This window comes from Plectrocnemia conspersa, unplaced genomic scaffold (genome assembly GCF_051122295.1).
Source record: "Plectrocnemia conspersa isolate PC_06_02 unplaced genomic scaffold, ASM5112229v1 ptg000005l, whole genome shotgun sequence".
In the NCBI taxonomy this organism is placed as follows: domain Eukaryota; kingdom Metazoa; phylum Arthropoda; class Insecta; order Trichoptera; family Polycentropodidae; genus Plectrocnemia; species Plectrocnemia conspersa.
Window position 1 is genome coordinate 27,776,384 of NW_028277169.1, and position 18,568 is coordinate 27,794,951.

Sequence of the window (18,568 nt, forward strand, 5' to 3'; positions counted from 1 at the left end):
TTATATTAATCACCAGACTGAAAGTTTGAGAATCAGTGACATCTATATAATTAATTATAAAATGTGTAATATAATCTATATTTAAAAGATGATATTCAATATTATATATTATTTTATTAAATAAAATGTTTCTTTTAACAATATTATTTTAATAGATACGGGCATTTAAATAAATACTTTGTTCCATAAAAATAATTATTTGTGCATTACAATAATTCAAATGAGCACAACTGTTTTCGTAGCACAGGGCCCCAGTGTCAGATATTTTTAGAATTAAAAATAAAATATATGAATGTCAAGTGTTAACGACTTGTCAAGGACTCTTATAACCCAAAAGGAGCCTCCGGGTGCCGTTTCCGGTGCATTTTAACACTATTTGCAGCTGTTAAAAATCGAAGTGCTAGGCTTGTCACAACAAAACAATATTGAATTATTTTTTGCTTTATTAGAAAACAAAGTATAAAATACATATTTTTTATAAAATATAAACCAGCAATATAGCAATATAATAATATTTTTCATGTCACCCCACATCTAACGAATCAAGTTCTACACCTTCATTACATTTATATATTACAAAGGTGCAAGTAGCTAATGACAACTCTGGTGACGTTGAAAAGAAGCACATTCAATTTAGCCATTTTTAAGACTAATTCAAGCGGTAATAATTTTATAAGTTTATCCATAGATGACTATATACCTAAATAGTATTGTTATATTATTTCGTAGCGAAAGTAACAGATTCTGTATATGCACCGTATGTGGATCTTGCCATTACGGGCGTGTAGCGACTGAGCCCTGCATTAGGCGCGTGGCGTTAAAACGGTTAAATAAAACATAAACATGCTCAATAAAATATATTACATTGAGCAACATTGTATTTGTAATGTGCACTAAAACATTAATATTTAAAAATTAGCATTAAATTAATTATTATTTTCAATAAAATATGACTTCACTGCGAAACGTCCAATTGCTGTTCAAACCCAAAAACCTAACCAAATGAAAGTTCTAAGACTATTTAAAAATATTATTATAAATTATACACATATATTAACTTTTCTTAAATCAAAATTTTATTAGTTCAATAGACAAAAAAATTAGTGCACACTACAAACAAAATATTGTGCAATTTAATATTTTTTTATTAAAAATAGTGTTTTCGAACAAATAATTCGTTTTAGTGTACGCTACAGGTAAAATATTGCTCAATGTAATATTTTTATTGAATAAATATACATTTATTTAATGCTCATTTTTTAATGTTTGAATGCACAAATCATTCGTTTTAATGCACACTACAAATAAAATGTTGCTCAATCTAATATATGTGCAAGATAAATATGTCTGAATATTTAATGTAACTATATTGCTCTTCAGAAGCAGTGTTTGCCAATCGGTATCGCGAGAAAGTTAGAGACTCGAATTCAAAAAAAACACAAGGATAATACATATGATTTATTTACAAACAAAACTAGGAACTATCTCCAGACCAGATAAACCCAAAAATTGAGATCGCGCCACGTTCGATAATCAACGGACCGAAATCACCTAGCAAATCGCACGTTCGAGTGTTTACAAAACACTCGCGCCATAATCTATCGAAACAATTACAGTGCGGTTGGTGTCTATTTTGCTTATCTTATCGCGCCTTCGTTTTGTATGTCAATGTGTCACTTTTCGACCTTTGCGCAGTTTGCGGGCGCCCACTGCGCTTCGAATCTTATCGGCCGAGATTAGACGCATCCCCGTGACGGTGCATCTCATGTGGATACATACGAGAATATGTATCCGATTTCAAACGGCCGAAACGGGGTTTTGTCTGCCGCGGATAGCGGGCAGTAAAGAGAGCGCGACGGCCAGCAACCGCTCAGAAAGTTCTCTTCTCCGCTATGTGTGAGAACAATCGCAAGCGCGGCGTCTAGGTTGCATCATCGGAAGCTGATGAGTCACACACACACATACAAAAGCCAGCGGACAGATCCGAGAAACCGACGAAACAGATATTCATTCACCTTGGCGAAGATGACTGAGAGAACGCGATGCGGCGGTGGTGACGATAATTCGAAGGTTTCTCAACGACATCTTTGACCTGCTTGACGACAAGATAATCGCGATCTATGTTATTATAAACCTGGAAAGAATTCTTATTCTTATGCCAAATTTGAGTCAGAGCGTAGGCGTGTCTTCCATGAATGCAATTGTAGGAACAATTAACCATGTATCTGGTAAAATCAAAGAGCTCAAAATCAATATCGGATGAATTTCTGACACTACAATTATCACCTTTATGTTTGTGTTATCAAGAGTTCCGGATTAATTAGGACTATCCAGAATTTCAGATGAATAATGTCTCATTTCTGATTTCTTAATGTTTCATATATAACGAGAATTCGTAGGTAATATAATACATTGAACTAATATGAAACAAGCTCTGCTCTGAAAATCATAAGAGCCTTAAAACAGTTACCGCTAATACGCTGAAAAGCTGGCAACTACAATGCATTGGAGGATAGCCATGGATACGAAGAAGAAAATTAATTAAAGAGGGAGAATAATTAGGATTTTCTATCAAATGACAATGCTTAGGAAAATATGTGGTCAGCTGTACACGAAAAATGTACATGTACACATGTCAATGATGGATCGAAAAAAATGAAAAATAACTGAATGGAATATCTAATATGACCTTTATCATTGTCGAAATCATTGTAAGGTTTACCTTATGATCAATTTTTCAATTCGTCACGAATAAAGAAAATTTCTACGAGAAAGGTTGCCCAAAATTCGCGCATATCTAACCATGTATCTATTCAATACGTACTTTCTAATGAAATCAATCTATAGCAGGTCTCACAATCGCAATGCTTACAAATATCGGAAAACGAGTGTATGATGACTTGCGTTATTTTATCCATCGTCACGATTTCCACGAATTGTAAACATTGAATCATCACATATAGAAAATTGAATCATGTATCATTGATATTCTTCAAAACCTACCCAGTTCTCAAACGGGGTTGAAGTTATTGTCCCGCTTCGAGATCATAATAATTAACTTGCCCGGAATTGCTCGAATTTCTCAGCACCCCTATATTGCTGCTGGTGACTTTCCTCGAGACGCGAGAAATTGCACCGCTGCCACCCACTAACCACCCGAGACGTGCGTCTGGCATTCTAATCAGAAGCGGCGATATGCAAATCCGCGCGCAGCTGAATTCTTCGGCGACAATGTCTGGACGGCTGCATTCCGCAATCGAGAATTCTGGGTCGTGCTCGAGACGACGAAGACAACGACAAATTGAGGAGGAGACCGTCAGACGGAAAGCGAAAATAATAATCGTCAAAACGAATCCGAATTTACATAGAAACTAGATTAGATAGCGCGAACGCCCGCTAAGAATAATCAACGTCTGGCATCTATCTGCTCAAGCTATAATTTGTCATCTCGTTCACGTGTCTGTCTTGCAACTATGCACGTAGCAAAAAAATAAATGCAAATAAACTGGATAGATTTGAACTATTGGTAAATCTTAGGCTTTACCAGTATTTTTAAATGGCAAAAATCGCTTTTAAAATCACTTCGGTAACAATAAAATGACACAAAAGTTAAATATGATATATCAAGAACCGTAGTAAGGCATAAGAAATAACCAAACATAAGAACAAACCAGAAGAATACTTTGAGATGCTAAAAAAAAATTTAAAAGTGCAATAAAAAAAACTGAAAAAATTTCACTCGATTTCCGAAAATCTATTTATATTCATCCTAATTAAGTATATTTAATTTTGTTGGAATTTTTATTCGATGTGCCGCAAAATAAATTCTATTCAGACCTTTATTTGAGCAATAAATAAATTTAACCAACTTAAAAACCCTAATTAAAATATTGGTTATAACACTTGCAACTAACTTCAGAACTTTTGCGTGAATTTGGGTGTTTTTATTTATTAATTAACGACATACTTGGTCAACCGGTAAAGAAGGGAAAATACCGATACATCGGCAATTTGATGCTGAATTGCAATCCTCGTCACACAGATGAATTCGGACATTGTGAAGTGAATCATGCATAGTGGTTTCCTGTTGTCGTCTACCCTTAATTAATTAACGGAGAAAAATCTTATAAACATATATCATAGGTATGTGATAATGTGAGGTTAGCAATAACTGAATTGGGTTTTATGAAGTATGTTAGTCATATAGCTTTTCAGATGCAAAAATGCACCTGCAATATAACTGAAAATAAAATGTATAACGATGTTATGTATATGGGCATATATTTTTAGGTTCGAGGCGATAAATTACGTACCCTTCTTGCTTCAACATCATAAAAATGAGAAAATATCATAACGTCATCGGATAGTATTCTATACCGTCAAGACACTTATAACATCGATCTTTACTCGAGTCGCCGCCAGCTAACTCGTATGTCGTGTTTATACATGTATCAATAAATCTAGAAGCTAAGAAGATTAATCAATATAAACAAACATTGTTTTTATTAGCGGCTAATATACAAAAACGCTACTAATCCTCGCTTATATACGTAGGTTTAATACAACTTGGGCTTAAAAAACTGACTTTGGAAAAAAAGTCAGTTTTTTAAACAGTTTTCAAATATTATTATTTCATAAAAACCCAATATAAAAATTGTATTACAAAAAATTAATAAGACAAAATTGATTTAACTTTAGATGAAATTTATTGAAAATAAAAAATAAACTAAACAAATTAAACTAAAATAATAAATTTAAATTATTATTTTGTAAATTTAATTTGTCGTTTCTCTTCAGGAAATACGACTTTAAAATAAACGTCCACTGATCAATTACTGAGGGATGTCCTAAGTATCGTTACAAAATATCCTGAAATGGAAAAACCTTTCGCTGGGTAACGAAGTGGGTTGAATACTTTTCAGATCATCAAATAGAAGATCCAATTTTTTTTGTCTTTTAATTTGTAAATCGTCCTTGGTGTTTTCGAATTAAAAGTTTTTTCTGAAGGTTATTAACCGATTCCTTCATGGATTTATAAAAAAACGCTCTCATTGACTGTCCCTACTTCCAACACATTTATTGTCAAAATCTGTTTTATATAGATTCGGATATATTCTACAACGGAGCGATCTCCTTCATCCGAGATTTTTATACCCCAAAACATTTATTACATTATTTCGACAACGGCTACGAACAAAACGCAATAACCCCAACGTTAAAAAAATGGTAAGCATTTGCAGAACTAACGGGACTACTTGTTCCTTACTCGAGAAGTGTATTGAAGACAAAATGCACAACAAACAAAAATATGTTCAAAACGAACCTAAATATAATATGTAAATGTGTCTTTTTAGAGGTTTGTTTTTCGAATTGGCAACACTTTTTCCAGCGACAGCCAATTTGCCAGCTGACAGCTGATTTGTGCTCAGTTTGGTTTGTCATTTCTACGCCGATAAACCAGAGACGATAGACGACTTGGAAGTCAACATTCGCCGCGTTATTTCCGATATACGGTCCCAGCTAGCTACTCGAAAAAGTGGTCGAAAATTGCACTTCTAGATTGCACTTTATTTGAGCCAGCCGCGGCACCCATATTCCCAAAATCATATTTAAACACTAATGACATAAAATTATTTTTACCATGGCCATTGCCACGATTTGTATGTGTTTTATTTAATTTTAAAGTTCTATACATACATCTAAAAAAACAGCTTTATATGTATGTTTAGCTATTGGAATATTTAAACTCGTTTTATTTGTAACTAATGCGGTTTTAGACCAAAATTTTTTTGAATATGAAATTTAATATTGAAAACCGGGTTACAAAGTTTAAAAAATCTGTTTTCAAATTATACAAATTTAGTGAAAAATCCGACAAGCCCTAAATACATCACAAACGCCAACGTCAAAACTTTTGTTTAGATATATTTCTATCAATAACGCTTCTATGAACTCGATCTCCACAAGTAACTGACAAAAATCACGCTATAATTACATATAGAGTAGCAGATTACGTCGTTTTTTGTTCGGACTTTGAAAAAAAATGTATAAAAAACTGCATTATCTAACAACAGCAAAAACGGCCCTCTGATCGCATGCTGCCTAACAACAAAGCGTCCAAATATTTACTTTGGCAAGTCAAAAATATGAATATACAACGCAAGAGACGAGCCGCGGCGCTTGGCATGTTTCACATTTATAAACTATGAATGAAACCATATCATCAATCAGTAGCGGCGCCCACGCCGGTGACCCTGACCCTCATTTCGAACGCACAAAAATTAATGTTCCGACTTTCCTTTGCACGCGCAGATGCAGATCCGTTACTTACTTTTACATTGTTATGCAACACATTCGAATTGAGAAACGTCTGTCCAAGAGGGCATGAAGTGTGGCAGTACAGGGCCGCGCTCTGCATTCGCGATCAGTGCGCGTGGAAGAGAAAGAGGGAGCGGGACAAGGAGCGCAAGTTCGCAAGGAATGTCGCAATTTCGCGGAAATGACGATCGTGCCCCTTTTTTTAAACGACGGGGCCGCAATTTGCGTGTCATCGCCACCGCCGCCGTCTATTTCTGTCGGACGCCGACGTGACGTCAATCAAATTATTACGCAATGGCGGCGGGAATCCGGCTGGGTGCTGTTGCTACTGCTGATAAGTAGGCGCATCCTCAGCGTCATCTCAATTCGGGCGGAAGACGAGAGGTAAAGGGCCATACCGGAAGTTCCGCCTATTTATGATAGAATAACCAAAATATTGTGTTGCTATGAGCGTATACTTAGAATGGTCTATGAAGCGAGACAGTGTTTAAAAAATATGCAAAAAAACACGTAACCCACTTTACGACAGCGGCGGCAAGTGGGTCCTCAAATTAACACTTTTAAAAACTCGTTATGAGGAGGCTTCGCCGTCACAGTTTTTACTCACCCCAAATCCTTTCCCGTAGAAATGTGCATTCAAATTGTATATATTATTATGACATGATGATGCACCATAATGCAAATTAGTTTACTTTAATTTTAATAAATAGAGCAACGTGAAATGACTATATTGTCCCTAAGTTTATCATTTAAAAAATAGATGTTTTTTCTAAAACAAGTTTTGTATAATTTTATATATAATTTTTAGGATAATTTTACACCATGACAGGGCAAGCTCTGTCCTAAACCTGTTTAGATGTAAGGTTGCAACCCGTTTTAACTGTAGCAAAACAGCCTAATCCAATTATACCTCCAGATCGTCGTATTTGATTGTGGCGACGATACGTGGGCGAGCACTAAGCCTCCCTCCCGGCAAAACAAGTAGCATTTTATGTTTACTTTTATGAAAAAAAGCATGGTCGTGTTCCGCGGAACATTTTGAGTATAGTGGTCCGTAAGGTCAGCCACCGTTGGACTACAGAGAGCATACAAACGAATACATTTTTGAGAACTTGATATCGCAAACTGCTCATCATTCAATAATATGATAGAACAATATTATACTATTTTGTAATTACTATTAGCGGTATGTTTCCCACAAATAAGAAAAAAGTATGCGATGCTGGATACGACGACAAGCACGTCGCTAATGAAGGAAACGCTAATGAAATACCAAGAAATTCTGTCACAAATCACCGGAAGAATAACGAGAAATTTTCTTAGAACGCATATCTCGCTATAATTTTAGAGAATTCTTCTCTCTTTTTACACTTTTCACCGTCGAAGTATCAATTGCTTATAACGAGTTCACCATTTTACTAAGGCAAAAAACTTCATTCATCCTGAATGAAAAGACCACGTGGTCTGCGACAATTCGTCCACGTGTGTACAGTACGCAACACGCTCGACTCAAAGTTCCCTCGCGACAGCGAAATTTTAACTTTCGCTGACGAGTAACAGAACACACAAACATATAGTAACGTACGTACGTAAGTCGCGATAAAATCTCATTACAAAGTACACGGCGCCATAATTACCCATATACTGTACACAAACACATACACACCGTTCGCCTTGGACTACTTCGTCCGATTGTTATTGCTACGTCACGAGTCTGAAACGCGACGCCGGCGTCTGCTGCGACGACGGCACACGTTCGGGAAAAACTGACGATAAGTTTCAAGCCGTCTTTGACACGTGTCTATTTGACAGTGACTATGTAAATCCGTCAAAAATGATCAATTTATTAATGACTTCATCTGTCACCCTTAGATATATCAGACAACGAAGCAGTTTTCTATACTACAAAATAAAAGAATCTAAGAGAAGATTAAAAAAATTAAATTAAAGCTATTCTAATGTGTCTCGCATTGAGTTATCGTAGAAAGATTTATTAAATCAAAGAAAATGAGAGCTCCGGAACACGCTCGTGCGTTGTGATCTCGCACGCTGGTGCGACACGTCTTTAGAATCATTTATTTTCTTTATAATATTACTATAAAATTAGTAATATAATATAACTAAAAGCGAAAAGGTGGTGCACGTCTGTCCCCAAAATTTGCATGTCAAAAACGAGACGAATTAGCGCAATAACACCAACGAGCCGTATGTATGTTTGTGTACATAATAATGCATAATGAAAAGGAACAGCAAACAAAAATAATGTAAAGGGCGCTATATCGCGTTTATCACTTCCACAATTTCGGAGAATGTGACGTATTTGCGATATGTGTATACATGTAAACATGCACCGATAATTTCGACAAAGAAAAATCAATTTTGCGACGTAAACATCGAGTTAATATGGTTCAACGATCGTCGAACACTGCTACACGTACGCGTTTAAAACGTAAAAAATATAAATTTCACCTAATTAACTAATTACTTTAATTGGCAGATGGGTAAAAATAAACAATCAGTAATATTTATACAATAAAAAACAATTGACATGAGATGCCAGTGTGTAAGGCCGTTCTCTTTCAAGCTGAACAATAGCAACTTTCGCCTTGAAATTTACATTCTGGAAATTATAGAAAAAAATATTTCAACACAAAATTTCATAATTTTCAAATCTCGAATAGTAACCTGAAAATTGAACTTTGTATTTTTGGGACCTATCTTGTTTGTACGCGCAACAAAACTGATGAAATAATTGATGAAACTATTTCTTTTCTATATATCTATTCTTCGAAATATAGAACTTGAGGAAAATCTATACGCAAAATCACGAGTATATCGGCTATACTTATCCATACTATGTTATATAATTGAGGAAGTATATATTGAGTGATTTTTTACAGGACATTCTACTGCAAATTAAAAAGGTCAACAAACTTTTTTGCATTCTTTGGCTTCGATATTTTTTTACGAAGCGTAATTCAAATAATCTTTCTACATCCAGTTATCTAGGTTTGTTCTTAAATCCCCTGAAATGAATTATACAAGCACTCGTCTTTAAGATAGAATGCATTATTAGGCTGCTGAGAAATTTATATCTACCGAAACTATGCAATGTAACAGCGTTAGTTGTAAAGGTATTTGACATATGTGATCAAGGCAAAGATTCACAAAGCGAGAATGTGTTTATTCCCTGAGCCCAATTAATTTATCCATTCGAATCAAGATGTTTCAATCACAAATTCCCCTTGCAAAGAAAAATGTTGTCTATGAATATGTAAAAAGATAAGATTGTATTTAGACATTTGTACAAAATTGCATTTTCTTATTAATTACTGGATAAGTACATTTACTAATTACAACAAGTAATTGTTGTAATTAGTCTCTGCAGTAGCGACCGGTAATTAAATGCACAAAATATTTGTTTCGTTATCATTAATAAGAGCATACTGTGACATTTAGTGAATCATCAGATCAATATGGATTTGATTGAATGGTGAAACGCTACTAAGCACTCAACACAACGTGTAAGATATTACTTAGAACGATTTATTGCTAAATCAAATATGTGTATAGCGACAAAATACATTATTCAAATTGCACAAAGTTTCACATATTTGAATCGCACCTGCCAATAAGTTCTTCATATCGGAACACATTTATCGCACTTTGCCTCGCAACAACACAACAGTTCCGTCTTATTTTGCACTGCATACACATTATTAAAAAAATCGTATTAAAGCGTCGATAATTGACGTATACAAGAGATAACGCTATAACCGAGCGGCGGTCGATTACATCAGGCGCAATGATGAAATAATCAATGACGGTTAAGTACAGCATAGTTAGTTCGTACAAGTTGTAAACATTAGCACGTGGTGTCGGTCGGAACGAGTCTGTGTATATTTGAACGTGCGTTTTTTCTCATTCAAAGTGCATCGGAAGCTAAATATTATTTTTGTTTTGTATTTAATTTCACTTAAGAAGTTAAATATGATTGCCGCCCGATTTTTTTATGAGTAGTGATAACGTAGAATTGATAATATAATAATAATCAAGGCAAGTCTAACCAGACACCATTATCTCTTTATGAAGAACATACAATTGTGACGTACAACAAATACTAAAATAAACGTTGGTGCATCAAACACAAGCAAGGAGGATTATTACAATTATAACACTTGACGACAATTGATTAATTTGCACTCTAAACTGACCTACCAATGCTTCCGTGTAGGTCAGCTTCAAACGCAAATTAATCGAGCACGCAACTATATCCTGGGAATCAAATAAACAATGTTTCAAGTTATTAATAACAAGCATCGTGTCAATTGAAAAAAGCAACAGAAAACTATCATCATCGTGCTAAATACAAACTTATAATTTAAAATCAAAGCATCAACGATAGTAAAACCATTTATATATTTACTTTTTATCAAGGCTGTGGAGTCGGAGCATTTTAAGCGGAGTCTGAGTCGTAAAAAAACGACCGACTCTGACTCCTTTTTAACCATTTCCACCCCGATCAATATTGTTTTATTGTTCGTCGTGCGCCATGCGTTTAAGTCCGTAATATGAAGTAAGCAAAAGTTATTATGCACTTAATCAAATACCCACAACAGCCGACCGACGTAGACACATACAATGGCGCGGCACTAATCCTAAGAAATATTATTATAATTATTTTTCATTCCTTCTTCTTTGTTGTTATTTACATTAAAATAAATAAATAACATAATTAAAAATAAATATAATATTTTAAGATTATCTTATCGAAATTTTTAAATTTGGAGTCGGGAAAAATTTCACAGCACTACTTTTTATGCATGATTTTGACGACTTATTATAAATCAAAATATATTTCAGCTTCTACGTTTAGACAAATGGAGCAGATATTACGTATTATAGCAAATCTTTGTTGACTATGGAAAAACAATCAACAAATCCAAAATATTTTTTAAACAAGTACTATATTTTTTTTCAATTTGATAAGCTCGTGAACGCACTGGCTCTAGCGCAACATGTTTTGATGTATGTTTATGTGAGTTCAGATAAATAAAAAAAATCTTGGGGTCACCAAACGGTAGGCGAATTATTTTAAGTTATTCAATAACCTTACCAGAGAATGGATTATAACTTATAGGTTTCCCAGGTTGCGAATTTATTTTTTAGATAATTTGATTACCGTATTTAGCTTTGTTTTCTTTTTAATTTGCACTTTTATTTTGGCATCACACTAATGATAAACTGATACTGATCTGCGGGAATGGAAATAACGATTTAAAATTAAATGAACAGTTTTGACTTTGGCGTGGGATTCAACACATGGCATTTGAATTGATAAACAATGAATTACACCGTTGATATATCTTGCTGTCATATTATACAAAATTGCAACATTATGAAAAGTCGACAAGGAACACGATTATTTCATGTTTTTTTATATACACGGGTCAGTACAAAAATAGGCTTTTTTCCTTCCAACAAACGACGATTGTGAGTTTGGTCTGCTCCCTAAAAACATGGAGACACTATTGTTTGCGAAACATGGACAGTCAATCTTTGACTGCAAAAGACGAAAGTGCCGTGTATCAATCGTAAATTGATTGTGTTCGTAATGGGAGGCCTACTATTGCTACCTACAACGACATCGTCTCAGCAGTTCGCCGAATTGTCGAAATTGATAAGACAGGTCACAATGGAAAATATTCATAAAAATATACATAAATCGCCTTGTTATTTTGATAAAAAAAATAATGCTTCACGATAACGCTCTCTCGCGGACCTTTATCAAAGTTAATTCCGTCTCAACGAATTTGTCAGACACAATGATGCTTTTGGCGATAGCTATGAGGAGCTTGAAAAATTCATGTGGGATAGTACACATTTTTTTCCGGTATGCGTATGAATTAATTTAAACCTAGCAAGGTACAATCAATTAAATAAATACAAAAAATCATCCACCCCCCCCCCCCTCTACAAAAGACCAAGACAGCGGTGCAAGAATTGAAAATATTTCTTTATATAGCAATAAAAGAATTTATTTTCTTCACTTGTGTATATTAGTGAAAATATTTATAGACATATGTATGTCATATGTAATATACTAATAAACAGCCTTTTATACATATTTTATAATTTTCACAAAAAAAAACCGAGCGTTTTTAAAATAGAAAAAAAATCCATTATGACTTTCAGACAATCTTTGATCAAGTCAAATTATATATTATTGCGAATAAACTAATTGAAAGGCCGTTTTCGCGTGACGGGTCATTTTATCAACGTCTCAGTTTAAAAATCGATTCGCAAGCAACGAAAAATTTCTTAGAAACTCACCTCATTAATATGTTTGTACGTCTTGATGAGGTCTACACTCAACTTCCTGAGCGGCGCCGTCGATGGGTCCCGGAAGTGGTGTGGTATCCGCGCCTGCATAGCCTGCGGAAAAATCAGGTCCATTAGTGTGCGAAGGCGAAAAAAGGTCGACGACGACTGACCGCAATCGCGATCGTTAACTCATAAAATAAAAATACGTATTCTTTGAATAACGTTACGTAGAGTCCGATTACGTATCGTCGGACAACAGCATCTTACGGTTATTTGAATGAAATCTGACACACACATTTATTGTAGCTATGACGTATTCCCGTCGAAAGCGATTATTATAATTGAAGTGTTTTTTTTTTCATGTCAGACTATACAGGGGTTGATGACATGATGACAGATCTGAGGGGTTAAAAACAGACGGGGGGGTTCGGCTGCCAAAAGATCGCATGTGGTTGTGCGATAACAATCGCCGCTGAAATAGCAGCGTGTTGTATGCAAATTTTAATATATCGTTAAATATTAGCAAAAAATTATGTATGTACGATACAACACGTGTACATATAATAACGGAGAAAATTTGATACTGCAACGCATAAATTTGTATTCAAATTTAAAATTTCCAAAATGTATACGATATACCGGTGCGAACCGCAATGTTGGCGATCTGATACAATATGTACTTTTAATGAAATTAGTCCATGGGACGTGACAAAAGGTGCAAAATAAAATGTTTAAATATCAATACAAAATACATGTATTATTGAAAAAAATGTTTTTAAACACTTTTCCTTTGACAAAATACTAAAAAAATATTTACATGAGCACTTCTCAAATGGAATTAAGTGGTAGTAGTCGAAAACGATATATTATTTCGTCTTAAAAAAAATATTTATTTACAGAGCATTGTTATATTTTTCATTTAAAAATGTAATATTGCGCATCCCAACAAGGAAACTTGAATTCGATAGCATGTATCAAATTGTGGCGGGGTAACACACGAAATTGTATATTTTATTATACAGCGCTAAAAATATGTAAGTTGTTCCATTATTAAGTTTAATTAGGATGCTTAAAAAATCTTAACTTTACTTTACATATAAAGCAAATAATTACATATTTATGCATGTATTCAATCGCATGGCCTAGCAATGCCAATCTACATAGAAAATAACATATTATTAATGGAATGAAACAAATTCCGATTAGAAAGCTCTTCAATTCATATAAAATATAAAAGATATCTATATCCGCAGATAATACATTCATTATTAGAAATCACTAAAAATTAAATTTAAAATAGCGGTACACAAAATACAAAAATCGTTTATAGATTTTTCTCCTTTCAGAAGAATTCCGATATTGAAGCGAAATCTCGCAAGGTCTAAATTTCTATAAATGCTGCAACATGATACTTATTATATTAATGCTGCCAAGTAAACGATCTACTGAAGCCCATCTCCAAAATTAATTCAAATCATATATGTATACATAAATATATATATGTATATAAAATAAATGATTAGCTTTAATAATTTTGAAACAATTAAATACATATTAGGCCGGGGCAGTAGAATTTATTGAGTTACTATAATAACTACATGGTTATTGCGTAATGATTTATGAATGTCTGTACATCTGTATGTATATTTTTTAATAATAAAAAATGTAATAATACAAATGATCGGCGGACGAGGCCTCGCCAGTCGTCGCTGTCCCACAAAGAATGAAATGTGCTCGCGGTCATCACGTCAGTGTTATAAGAACGCAACCTAGTTTTCTGGTCGAATAAATCGGCCCCCCACATAATAATAAAAAGTCAAAGAAGTAAACAATATATGTGTCATTAATAAACATAACATAAGTATTAATTTCAAGTCAGATTGATGAAAGTAGAACGTATAGATCTAGATCCGTATTATTGATTAACGAGAAATTGGTCATTTTGACGCTGCTAAAAATTAATCTGAATCTATATACTTATTTATAACTGTAGTATCATCATTTTGTAAATTAAAGTCACTTTGGTTCATTTCCAAACACCTAACAATACAGAATACTATAAAAAATAAAAATGAATTATAAAGGCACAAGAATACGTTTTTTAACATCTCAAGAAAATCAGACAATAGACGTGATTTTAATTTACTAACCCCATATTTTAAATCATATATTTGGAAACCAAGACAATAACACAGCTAGAATATGAGATATCAAATACACATAATCTAAAAAACGAGACCTTACATGGAAAAAAGTAAAGATAAAGCCGATCCATTAATTTTACCCTTGATTTTTATATATAGAAATACAGTTTTATATGTTATCATGGTAGAAAAAAAGAGATGACACCGCGTCTCAAAAATATCTTCAAACGCAATTCTCCGATAGATCAAGACGAATTATCGAATGGGCTAAATATAGACGCTGGGGATAAACAGCGCAATTGCGCCGCGTCAGCGATATTGCGCATCCGCCTCCAAGCCTGCGTCACAAAACACCACGCAAAATATATATTTGTTAATTTGCAAAATTCACCCCTTCTCACATGCGCGAAATTAGATTGTCCACCCACGTGACGCTTCGTGGGGAAAAACACAACGAATGACGCAAGCGCCGCGGGAAAGCCTGAACCGTTTTCCGAATAGGGTGCAATAAAACGATGACATATTGAAAAGTCTAACCTTGAGCGTGTGGCGATGGCACGTCGCGACGCTATCGGTGTCCAAGTGAGACAAAGGGAAACGTATTTTTTATTATTTTTAATTCGATACCATTTATATTGGCATAATTACGTTCAACTTTGCAACGGGTTGAGTTCACCTTGAAATGTTGCAATTTTAGCGTTGCATATTTATGCAGCGTGTGTAATGCATATGTCACGCGAGTCGCGACAATATCAGGATATATTTTAACATAAGCAGTGTAAACAATCGACATCGTGCGAGTGGTTAAGACGCAACGTGTTTTCAGAACTGCGCACTAGCGTCTGAATCAATCATAATACAATACGCTTTCTCGGTATTATTACCCAAAGTTCAACAAAAAATGTTTTCTGTGTATATGAGTTGTTTTGTTAGATAAACGGAATGATTGACTGGTGAATCGGTCGAGATAATTACGTTTTCAATGTACAAAAGGGCGGTTCTTTGTCGTCGTTTATTTTTCAATTTTTAAAGAAAACGAATCATAAATTATATTTTATTAATATTGAAATTGAGCGACTAGACACTTAAGAAACGATCTTATCGTGCTTTAGAAGCGGAAGTGCAAATTAGTTCCGTTTACTATTACCCCTTGATTGGTACACATATTCAGAGATCATCTGCTAGTCCTAGGCACACTGCCAAGAACTATTAGTTTTTCCAAGCTTCCTGGTTCAGTGTGTAAACATTCCTCAATGACCGATTACACCATTTACATTATCATACTTCAAAAGACTGACATTATCGACTATCATAGATGTTTCAACCCGTGTACGTTTATAATGTTTGAAAACGGACTTTACTGGACTTATGACAAAAGCAAAACAAAAAACAATTTTTAGATTACAACGAGTTTACTATATGTTGGCAGCATTGTAAATCACAGTTGTCAATAATGATGTGTGTTAGTAGTTTGCAACAACTTTACGAAATGGATCGCTCAGCGCGCTTTGTAAAGGTTGATCTAGCTTCAGTTTCCGAACTTTTTTTAATCTAACATTTGATGTATTTCATTAATTATGAAAAATAATATAAATTAAATGTCCGCCTCTGGACCTTTTACAGCAGCTGATTCTTTCGATGTAATTTTCGTACATTTTGGGCGGTATCTCGGCTATAACTTGGCGAATGTTGGTTTTTAAGTGCTTAGGATTTGTCGGCGTAGACGACTTTTAGCGTAATCACATAAAAAAGTCCAACGGCGTTAAATCGCATTATTTTTGGGGCCAGTTGACGTCACCGAAACGTGAAATAATGCGAAGTTGCACACGATGTGGGGCAAGTTGTGCCGTCATATCGGAACCACGTGTCTTCCACATCAATATATTCGATTTCATGCCAAAAATAATCGGTTATCATGCGTCTATAGCGCTCACTATTGACGCTTTTTCAAAAAAGTAAGGCCCGATGACGCCGCCTGACGACAACGCGTACCAGTCACTTTTTAGGGTTGTCATGTCATGGTTTCTTATGAATCACACGAGGATTCTCTTCGAGGAGGCTTTAGTTATTGTATTATGTGAATTTTATAGAAGTGTAGGTGCAAGTCCAGATGAAAAATGTGTCAAAGGAAGCTATAAGAAAAGCTGCGAACGCCGATGATGCACAGGTGATGATGCGACGATGATGCACAGGCCTAACCCTATCTCCAACGCTTCCAGTCTCTTCAATTTTAACGCATTAATTTATGTTAGATTGATAACGAACAGTGAATTATTCGATGTTTGCTATTTGACTGAATTAAGTAAATCGAACGCCCAATAAAACACTAAGAATTTGACCATTTTTATGCCAAGTTCAGTTGTAAGATGGCGCGTTTACGTTATTCTACAACTCAGACGGGTTGAAAGCATCGTGTAACCTAGGCCATATGCTGGCTACGTTAGTCTTTCATTAATAAATATCGTGCGCGTCAATGTCAATCAGAAACCAACGCAATAAATACACGGCACTTCCGAGCTAACGACCTTGGCTAAGTAGGGGGTGGCGTTGGCTCTGGCCGCCCTCAACCACTCGTTCGCAGGGAGCGATCGCGGGCGGGAGAAAGATATGGGCCGAGGCGTCAAGGAAGACGGGGCGCGAGTGGAAAACCACCCGCGTCACCCACCACTACATCATGGGGCTTGCGTTAAAGGGCCGCCGCGGAGCCTATGCTCCGCGCGGTCTTTCAGAAACATTCTCACCTGTATGTCCGACGGCGCGGTGAGCTGCCCGAGCTGCTCCTCGGCCACGAGGCGGCCGTACAGTGGGACATGCCGTTGCTGTCGACTCGCCTCATTGCTAGACGCCACTGAAAGAGAAATAATAAGATGTTACAAATTAATATTTTAACACATAATACACGCATCGATCAAAATAATAAGATAATATACTGCTATTTGATTAAATCACTCCATATGCATGAATCGGTTATTCAAATATAGACAAGCGAAAATAATTGGACAGAAAGAATAAAATGCGTTTAAAACACGCGGGCAATGTAGATGCTATTGCCAGTTTCACGAACGACGCATATAACTAATTTTTCAATAATGCAATTGTACAGAGTTGAATGTCTATTTTATCAAACTGTATACAATAGCGTTTGCCGTGTCACGAGACGGACGAGTACCACAAGAAGATTGGTGATACGAGTTCCAAGTCCAGAGAACATGCTCCGTAGAAAGATCACTGACGAGATGGACAGGCACGGCCTAGAGTACAATAACCATCAGCAATAGGAATGTAGCCATGAACACATCTATATATAGAAATAATTATTCTCGTCGACATTTTTACATGTAGTATGTGATTTACTGCTAACACTAATAAGCACACTAGGAAGTAGATTGCAACGAAGGAATTATCCAGTTGTCTTTCACAATAGATAAAGAATCATAGTAATTTATATATTTTACTAACTAATAGCTCATCTTTATTCAGTTCAGATTAATGAGCAAATAACCAGTAAGCGTGCGACTGATATTCATATTTGACAGATCATGTAATCGCCTGATAGTTATGTCACGACAAAAACATTTAAATCCACGACCTATCTACGCCGAAGCGCGTCAATGAACTTGACAGTTTCTCTCGATATAAATAAGGGTCAAACTTTATAAACAATGACGCAATAAAGCGTCCGATCGAATTCCGACGCCGCGCCGACCTGAAAACACAACATAAACAATCGGCGCTTTCCGGTGACGCAACGCAACGGCGGTTTTCCCCGCGCGCCGCAGCGA

At 35.3% G+C, this 18,568-nt stretch overlaps 1 protein-coding gene across 5 annotated transcripts in view; it reads right to left on the reverse strand.

The window, feature by feature from the left end:
* Positions 1–18,568, reverse strand: part of mnb (minibrain) — an 88,819-nt gene that overhangs the window by 41,328 nt on the left and 28,923 nt on the right. For 3 of the 5 annotated variants that reach the window (XR_015809746.1, XM_088187038.1, XM_088187041.1), the window contains 2 exons: positions 17,528–17,634; positions 12,652–12,744 (listed from right to left, as the gene is read on the reverse strand). Coding sequence is in view for 4 of the 5 variants with exons in the window: in XM_088187038.1 (XP_088043164.1) it covers positions 12,652–12,744; positions 17,528–17,634 (200 nt within the window). In the remaining variant the exon portion in view is untranslated. Of the gene's footprint in view, positions 1–12,651; positions 12,754–17,527; positions 17,635–18,568 lie in introns of all 5 variants that reach the window. The other 2 variants (XM_088187037.1, XM_088187039.1) reach the window with 1 other exon arrangement.